Source organism: Gymnoscopelus microlampas (assembly GCF_963454915.1).
Source record: "Gymnoscopelus microlampas genome assembly, chromosome: 9".
Lineage (NCBI taxonomy): Eukaryota > Metazoa > Chordata > Actinopteri > Myctophiformes > Myctophidae > Gymnoscopelus > Gymnoscopelus microlampas.
The window spans coordinates 14,197,344-14,207,418 of NC_139946.1; the positions used below are offsets into that span (position 1 = coordinate 14,197,344).

At 38.0% G+C, this 10,075-nt stretch overlaps 1 protein-coding gene across 1 annotated transcript; it reads right to left on the reverse strand.

The window, feature by feature from the left end:
* Positions 1 to 1,650: 1,650 nt before the first annotated feature.
* Positions 1,651 to 9,479, reverse strand: LOC311052377 (H-2 class II histocompatibility antigen, E-S beta chain-like). Its single transcript, XM_084067308.1, has 8 exons — positions 9,341 to 9,479; positions 8,158 to 8,412; positions 6,234 to 6,506; positions 4,164 to 4,380; positions 3,950 to 4,017; positions 2,836 to 2,949; positions 2,343 to 2,399; positions 1,651 to 1,922 (listed from the first exon to the last, which is right to left on the reverse strand). Exons 1-7 carry the CDS (start codon positions 9,405 to 9,407, stop codon positions 2,362 to 2,364), a joined length of 1,032 nt encoding a protein of 343 aa, XP_083923434.1. The 5' UTR covers positions 9,408 to 9,479; the 3' UTR covers positions 1,651 to 1,922; positions 2,343 to 2,361.
* Positions 9,480 to 10,075: the final 596 nt, after the last annotated feature.

Sequence of the window (10,075 nt, forward strand, 5' to 3'; positions counted from 1 at the left end):
GTGATCAAACTGTCCCGTGGTAGGTGTGGTGTGTGTGTGTGTGTGTGTGTGTGTGTGTGTGTGTGTGTGTGTGTGTGTGTGTGTGTGTGTGTGTGCCTCATAACTTTTGTTGCTATAATTACTTTGTAGATTATTATTACGAAACATGCATTAACCACTTCAGCCCTAGATACATTTCGGCCAAACAACAAGCTTGTAGATCTGCTATTTTTAGACATTTCATACATTTGAAAACTTGTGAAATGGGACATTCTGCATAATGAGTACGTTCTACTTTTGGTACATGTCGATTCCGATACTTTTGTACTTCTACAAGGCAGTATTGACATTTTTACATAAGTAAAACATTTGAGTACTTTTTCCACCACTGCCCCCATGTGAACTTCTCCATTAACCAGCTCTGAAATGAGAGACATTTCATGCACTGGAACAGGAACAACAAACATCCTCATTCCCTGAAACTAAATGCTCTCCCCTGTACCAGTTTGAATTGTAAAAGGTAACACAGACTCTGGTACAAAATAATCTAATGATCCACAGTCTGGTAGCACCCTCACTGGCACCTGTTTAAATTGTCACTTCCCATCACCCATACCAAACCATTAGAAACTAGACGCGTCGCAATTCAGGGCAATTGCAGAGTGTGGTTGCGCCGACATTAGTCGAGTGTTGCGGGTTTTGGGGTCCCAGGAATCAGTTGTGGGTTCAGTTAGGAGTAGCCAAAAGTAAATGTAGTGTGGTGAGATTGTCTGCAGTGGAGGTTATGTAATGGTTTTATTGTTCATGTGGACATGACCTGTATTTATATATATATAATTAGTGTGCGCCCATGTCAACGTGGTTTTGAGGTTAGGGTTAAGGTTAGGTTTATAGACATAGTGTTTGTGAGGTTAAAGGTCAGGGTTTAGGGTTAAGGTTAGGTTTATAGACATAGTTTATGTGAGGTTAAAGGTCAGGGTTTAGGCGCCACCTGGGCGACACACCAAAGGAAGAGGGAGTCCCAATTAGTGTGGGCGGTTCATCAAATGACTTTGTATAGTTTCTGTCGTCAGAAAACACAAACATAATATTTCAGTTCTACACTATATTGAAACATTAAATGAATGATCACACACACACACAGAGTTTTTCATAACATTAATGAATAACTTAACACACTAAAGGACTTCACACACTAAAGAGATATTACTAGCAATGACCTAGGCCAGTGATTATCAACCCTGGTAGGCGTCCCAATTTTGGTCCACGAGTACTGCTGACGTGTGCCGCGGCGTTTGAAGAAAGTGTGAACCCAGCCCCTCGAGAACAAAAGCGGCGATCGTCCGTCAATCAATACGGCCATTATCCGTTTCACACCCACCCACGGCCGAGTCCATTCAGTGTAGCGACCATCACCCATAGGAATGCAAATATGTTGTCCTACCTGGTACTGTATAAAAAGGGCACAGGGTAGGCCTACATGCTTTGGCACTCAGTATTATTACTAAGTGGGTCGGAACGGGTCGATACGGCGCCGCGGACCTAAACGTTGTACCAAAGAGGGGCTGTCCTGTCCCAAAAGCCCATGTCCATGACATAAGTGTTAGTTTTCTTCTAAAGTGCTTCTAAACCACTCCAGTGTGTTTGTGTCAACGTAATCCGTTTGTGGTGTTTAAACCCTGACCTTTAACCTCACAAACACTATGTCTATAAACCTAACCTTAACCCTAACCTCAAAACCACGTTGACATGGGCGCACACTAATTATCGTTAGCCTTGGCTAGCCAATTAGCATTTTGAAAGGACACATTTGTAAAAACGGATGATGATGTCATCATTGTGCTGCTGTGAGTATTTAAAGATGAATGGACACACAACTTTCCTGTCTCTCCACCAGAGGGCAGTGATGACTCTCTGCTTCTCTGAAAACACACTCAGGTGTTCTGTGAAAAGACAATAAACCAATAAGAATCAGAATGTATTAACTGTGTGAACATGTTAACACTTTAGAATAACCTTCCCTTATAATAGTAAATGAATCGTTCCAAAATTATCAGTTAATGTGTTATGCATAACTTGTCAAATGTTTGTTAATGGTTTAATGATTTAAAACTATGCTATACATGGTTAAAAGATCATGAGCAAGTTGTTAGTTTACCAAGAGGACCCCCCCCATCTGACCACATTATTATAAGAAGTTAAGCAGAAGACACATGATAATGTGAATTCACGCGACCAGGATGGTTTATCAGGCTAGTTGTTTCACTTCTTACACAAGCATGTTGTTTTGTGTATGTTAATAGTTTTATACACTTTTATACATTACAAAAAAAAAGTTTAGTACAAAGAAAGAGGAAGTGAACCTGGGTGTGTGGGAGGAGTCTAAAGATCGTCATTGGTTGTCGGCACCAGAATACGACCTGATATAAGAAGAAGAGAGACAGTTAAAACAAACACACAAATAAATCCTATGTACTGTATTGTGTTTATTTCTACATAAAATGCATAAATGTACACACAATAACACAACAACACAACAACATTAGGGTTCAGTCATCTGAACTAATGTGAACATTGACTCTTATTTAGGACTAAATGTAACACTGATGTATTAAAGCTAAATGTGACAACATAGAACACACTTTGACCTCTAACTAGGTCATCGAAACTGGTCTAAACCGGTTAAGGTTCTTAACCGATATATACCAGTTTAGGTTCTGGATTTACATATTTGTTTGTGTGTTTGCATTTCTGTGAGGGTTCCACATGTCATGTGATCCTCTGTTGATCTGACCTAATTTCTTCCACTGGTAGTATGATAATTAATTAAACATGTTAATTAAACATGCTAATCACCTCGTTTCTTCCACTGGAAGTAGATGAACCCAGACAGGAACAAGACCAGACCCAGAACCAGACCTGATGCTCCCATGGCCACCTTGTTCTTCACTGACTCTGGCATGGAGTCATCTGACAATACAAATATTATATCATATCATATCATATCATATCATATCATATCATATCATATCATATCATATTATTACAGTAGATTAAAACACCTTGTTCTTCACTGACTCTGACATGGAGTCATCTGACAATAAGCTACAACAACCAAACACAATAAACAATAAACAGACGACACAGTCATTGTGAGTCTGTTCAGTAATAATGAGTCCAACCCTATTGGTCCAGTCCTTGAGGAGTTTGTCACCTGATGTGACATGTCCTTCTTAGCGCTAAATACATCCAAAACAAAGGATATGATGATAGATTTTAGAAGACATGAATCAACATTTTACTATGATGATTATAAACCAGGCTGTGGAATGTGCAGAAAGTATCTTGGGACAGAGTCATAGATTCAGAACTGTGAGGCAGTTTGTAAAAAAGAACATCAGCGCTTGTTCTGTCTTAGAAAACGGTCTTGTTTTCACATTGATAATCCATGATGACTCTTTGATCTGCTTTTATCAAATCAATCTTGTCTTTTATCTGTTTTTATCAAATCAAGCTGGTCTTTAATCTGCTTTTATCAAATCAATAAGCTCATAGCGCGACACCGAGTGCCGCGCTATGAGCTTGTAGATCTGCTATTTTTGAAAAATCTTGAACATTTATGCAAATGTTTGAATATAATTTATATATTTTATTTTTTAAACAACATTTTTAACTCAAACAATTTCTTCTGGATCAACATATTTTGATGGGGATCAGCGGCCAAAAACGATCAGCGGCCAAAAAAAAGTTTGAGCACCACTGATATATTTTTTCAGAAAAATTAAGACATATGTTGAGAGAGACATTTGACGGCTACAAATGTTTGCTTAAAAATATATATATTCAAAGATTTGCACAAATGTTCACGATTTTTCAAAAATAGCAGATCTACAAGCTCATAGCGCGGCACTCGGTGCCGCGCTATGAGCTTTTATATCTGCTATTTTGACAGTAGATTACAGTAACTGACCCCAGTCCATCTTGATAGGCGCGGTCAGGCTGGGATGTTCCACCATGCATGTGATCTTCTCTCCTGATCTGTGATACACACACACACACACACACACACACACACACACACACACACACACACACACACACACACACACACACACACTGGTAGTACCAGTAAAGGTGTCTATCAGTTGTGTATTTCTATGTATAGGTGTCTGTTAGGTGTGTACCTGGGTGTGTACTCCAGGTAGGAGTGGTACTGGTAGTACCAGTCTCCATCAGACAGCTCGTCAGTAGAGGAGAGACCAGAGGTCAAAGGTTCTTGACCTCTCCACCAGGTCACCAGGATCACTTTAGGATAGAAGTCGTAGCTGCTGCACCTCAGCATGTCAGTGTGTTCTCCACGACGAGGGGGAGTCTCTGACTTCAGTCTCACTTTGGGCTCCACTGGATAAATAAGATTATTATTATTATTATATCATTATTATTATTATTATTATTACCCTTATTATTATTATTATTGTTATTATTATTATTACCCTTATTATTATTATTATACTATATCAGTCGTAGGAACATGTCATTATAATTAACAATTGTATATCATCCAAATGTGATCCAAATGATCCAGAAAGCTGCAACACGCTTGGTCTTCAAACAGACAAAATGTTCACATTTCCCGGCTCTCCCCCGATCTCCTCTCCCTCCTTTGGCTCCCAGTTGCTGCCCTCACAGAGGTATGACACCCCCATATCTTCAAGACTCTTCTCCCTTCTCTAAAACACCCTGGACAACGCTCCACACGTCCTAGACTCTTTTCCCTTCTCTAAAACACCCTGGACAACGCTCCACACGTCCTAAACTCTTCTCCCTTCTCTAAAACACCCTGGACAACGCTCCACATGTCCTAGACTCTTCTCCCTTCTCTAAAACACCCTGGACAACGCTCCACACGTCCTAGACTCTTCTCTCTTCTCTAAAAGACCCTGGACAACGCTCCACACGCCCTAGACTGTTCTCCCTTCTGGCTCCCAAACGGTGGAACAAACTCCCCATTGCAGTTAGAGCTGCAGACTCACTCCCAATACCATAATCTGAAGACTGTAGCACTAGATCTAGCCTTGATGACCTTGCAGGCTTATGCATGGTTAAAATGTAATTTAGATATCATGTTATGTAGACAGATGCCAGGTTCATTGTAGACCTGGCATCCTATAGTTTGGATAGTTTCAATGTACAGATTCTTTTTTTGTTTTATATTATACTGTTTAGACTGATGATATGTTCTTGGTTTACCTATGATCCTAGATTACTATTTCTATGCATTTGATGTATCACCTTGTGTTTTCCTTACTTACTGTAAATCACTCTGGATTAAGAGTGTCTGATAAATGCCTACATTGCAATTGTACAAGTGTCAAATGTTACCAGATAATAACATTTCATAGAGTACTGTAGATTCTACAATAGTCTACTGTTTTCTACAAAGTAGAATGCATTGATATAATGTATTTAAACATATTGAATAATTCATAGTTACACAGTGCTTTACATAAACAACAATAAACCATTAAATATCATTTAATGAAAATAGTTTGAATGAAGTAGAGTAGAAACAAACAAAACAAATCACATAATCCTGTAAAATATTACTAAAGTGATTAAAAACATACAAAACAACTAGTAAAGACAATAATTCAAATATAAAATCAGGTGGTGAAATGAAGTGTATAGAGGTGTGTTTTAGCCTGCATGGTTCTTTTTAAAGTTAATTTAAAAAACATTAATCCTGGTGTCTCTGTTTTAGGCAGGTCATTATATGAGGATGAAAACACTCAGAAATAGATCTATATGTTTCATTTATACTCGGTGTACGATGGTGACACCACATGTTGTGAGCTTGTAGATCTGCTATTTCCACTGTGTGACAGCGTGTTAGGATAGAGTATAAATCAGGCTTAAAGGAGTAGTTCACCCCAAAAATGACTTATTTTCTATCAAATACACCCCATGAAGCATTGAATTCATGGAGATTTTTTAGTTTTTGTCTCATTCCTGAGACAATAATTTGATGACTGGCGGTCTCTCCGGTAGAAGACTCAAAGAGTCTCCTTTGAGTCTCCTACCGGATACATCAGCATCTTTCCACCGGTCATCAAATTATTGCAGATTAAGTAATGTTTTATAATCATTATCAGATCAATATTAACACCATTAATCATCTCTGAATAGAATCATGTGATTTCATGTTATGGTTTATGAGGTGATGAGTGTTGAGTGCTGCTCTGAGATCAGCTCACCTCTCTTGTTCAGAACATTGCGGTAGTAGTTCTCAGTGTTGGGTTTGCAGAATGCCCCTCGGTCTGCTCTGATCCCAGCCAGTAGTGTAGGATCTTTATTCCAGAGCTCTGTGTTCTCCACACCAAACTCAGTGTATCCAACCCACTGATCTACTCTACTGTCCCACCTGGTGATCTCATCACCATCGAAATTATATGACTGTATGTACTGTATGTCCTTCAACTCACTGGAGTTAAACACACAGCGGAAAGCCATATAGAACACATATCCATCTGGAAATAGGCAATTAAAAATGTCATTAATGTTCAGTTTTATTATCATCTGTATAATATCAAAACTAGGCTAACTGCCCCCCCCATAGGCCAAATGTGTCACTAAATAAGGTTTTCAAATAATTATAGTGGAGTAAAAGTACAATATTTGCCTCTGAGATGTAGTGGAGTAGAAGTAAAAGTATTGGAATTTGGAAATACTCGAGTAAGTACAAATGCCTCAAAATTGTAGTTAAGTACAGTACTTGAGTACATGTACTGTATTCATGAATCACAGGAACATCTTGATGGTAACTGTTGTATAATCGTATTATCTTGGATTTTGACATGATTCATATGTCTTTTAATTGAAAATCCAAATAAATAAATGAAAGTGTATCAGATACGCGCAGTGGTCATTGGTCATGGGCCGCGGTAACACGCCGTCCCACCAGTCTTTTGAGCAGGAGCACGCACACGCATCGATTAAAACAACCCTTAAGTTCACACCTCAACAAAGGCTGCCAACTGCCGGGTGTCACACCAGGTGAATTAACATAGGAATGAGCCTAGATGCATATAAATTGTCCATTGTGTGACCTGTAGTGTAGGTCAGGGGTCGGCAATAGGCGGCCCGCGGGCCGAAATTGGCCCCCCAGAAATAATATCTGGCCCGTGAGATAATTTTGAAAAAAAAAAAAAATGTTTTTTTTTTTTTTTTAGAAAAATATTTTTTGATTTTTTTTTTGGGGGGGAGGGATTTTATTTTTATACAGTATCAGACCGATAGTCTCACATATATGCCGCTATTATATCTATTATATCCAAATACAGAAAGATACAGTATGAATGATTTACTGAAAAGTGTTAAAAATTAATGTTAAAATAATTATAAATACTTATTTCATAGAACCTGAACCCACTTTTGAAATCATGCACTCATAAACACGATGCATTTTAAAGGATTTATAACATTTTATAGCTAGATTAGAGGAAAATGGAGAAGAAAAAAAAAAATCACCAGAAAAATCGCCTGTGCTGATATTTAAACCGGAAAAAATGTTGATTTATATTGGTCAAACAGAACCGAATTAGACCCAAATTAGACCCGAATTAGACCGAGTTAGACCCGAATTAGACCCGAAAAATTTTGCGTGTTGTGCACGCACATGCACGCGCGCGCCCGCGATGGAATGTCTGGGAGTGATATTGGCCCTAGGCTTATCTCAATTGCCTACCCCTGGTGTAGGTGTTATGCCACGTGCGCGTGACGTCTTTAAAATAGTGTCCCACCAGAGATAGATTCACCAAATCAACACTGGATACGCTTCCTCAGACGCTTTTTGGATGGTATACACTTAAAAATAAAAATCTGCACAGTATACTACGTATATAGTGTAACACGGTAGAACACACCACTGAATCTACATAGTTGTACCATCTATACCTCACCTACAGCTCAGGCTGTGAAGAGCAGATACTAATGCATAGATTTGTGAAAAATAAATGAAATGAAGCACCTTGAGCACATATTCATGTTTACTAGAAATATATCATTATTTAAAACATATTTCACCATAAATGCTTAATATACATGTTTAAACATTTTCATTAATGTTAAATATTCAACCGTTTTTAGTTAATAACTATTGTGTTCATAGTATTCATGTACCTTTCACTGGTGGTTTCTTCAAGGCAGTGCGAATGGTGTCCAGGTTGGCTTTGCAGATCGCCTGCTCATTCAAAGCTCCTTCATAAGCTCCTGGGTAGGTGATATGATCTACAAACGGAGGCTGAGGCTCCACCACCTTCCCCTTGTTGAAGTCTGCGTACATCATCACTTCACCATCCAGTGCGATCATCCACTCTTTATATGAGTCTTTGACTGTGTCTGAACAGCCAAGGACTTTAATGTCCTCGTGGAACACTGGAAATAAAACAAAGATGACATTAAATTCAACAACAAACTTCTTCACAGTGACAATAACACATAATCATCATGTTAAACAATCATGTTTGCAGTGGTGGAAAAAGTATTCAAATATATTACTTAAGTAAAAGTATCAATACTGCAATTTAGAAGTACTCTGTTACAAGTACTGTAAAAGTCTGGAATTTAAAATTTACTTGAGTAAAAGTACAAAAGTATTGCTATACAAATGTATTTAAAGTACCAAAAGTAAAAGTACTAAAATGTTTGAAAATAGCAGATCTACAAGCTCTCAACATGCGACGCGTTGTGAGCTTGTAGATCGGCTATTTTCAAATAGCCTAGGTATAAAATAGGGTTAAAGTGGGTAATGTATTTTTTATAATGTTATAATTTATATCTGCAAAGTAACTAGTAAATAAAGTTTTCAAATCATTGTAGTGGAGTTAAAGTACAATATTTGCCTGTGAGATGTATTGGAGTAGAAGTAAAAGTACTGGAAATTGGAAATACTCCAGTAAAGATAAAGTACAAGGACCTCAAAATTGTACTTGAGTACAGTACTTATGTAAGTGTAATTAGTTACTTTACACCACTGCATGTTTGGTTCTTACATGAAGTGAAAGGTTGGATTTTAAAAGTAACTTCCTGTCAAACGTTTTATTCACTGAAACAGATTCAAATGTTTTTTTTTGTTTTGAATTTAATTATGAAAGTAATTCATACGGAATGATTTATTTCATGTGTCACAACAACTGTGTGTGTGTGTGTGCGTGCGTGCGTGCGTGCGTGCGTGCGTGCGTGTGTGTGTGTGCGTGCGTGCTTGTGTCATTTGTTTGTAATGTGCATTGTTCATCTTTGGTATTATATAATAACAGTAGATATAAATGTATATTATATAATAACATAAATATAATGTACTTACTTCCTGGGATCGCTTTGACATGAAGTACAGAGGAAAGGATGAGGAGGGTGGCTGTAATCTTAATCATCACTGATCAAAACCGAACTGAATTTAATAGATGAGAATAAACAGATCAGAATAAACAGATGTTTACTGAAAGAGAAGTTCTGTAGTCTGAAAGAGAGTGAAGGAGGACTCGTTCTGTAGTTCAGAAGAATCAGCCAATCAGATTAAAGATATGATGATATATGATGATACGATATGATGTGATCATCTGTTTCCAGAAAGACGACAGTGTGGATTATTGCACATAATCATGTATGGTAGGCCTATATAGCTGCTGCTTATGCACCTCACTTCTCCTCCTGTAATGTACCTTATGCACCTTATATCTCCTCCTGTACATACTGTACCATATGTACCTTATGTCTCCTCATATACTGTACATACTGTACCTTATGCACCTTATGTCCAACCTCATGTACATACTGTACCGTATGCACCTTATGTCTCCTCATGTACATACAGTATGTAAATATCTTTGTTTAATTCATCTTTTATTCTCTCCTCGCCCCCCCCCCCCTCCCCCCGAGTGATTACAGATTATTTAAAGCATGAATAAAATAAATAATGTTTCTCATGTAGTTGCTGTTGGAGGGCAACGGGTGGGGGGGTTCCAATCCACACCAAACTTTACACAAACACTGTTCAGGTCTGGTAAGAGAATAGTCTCACCAAATAAACTGAATGTCACAC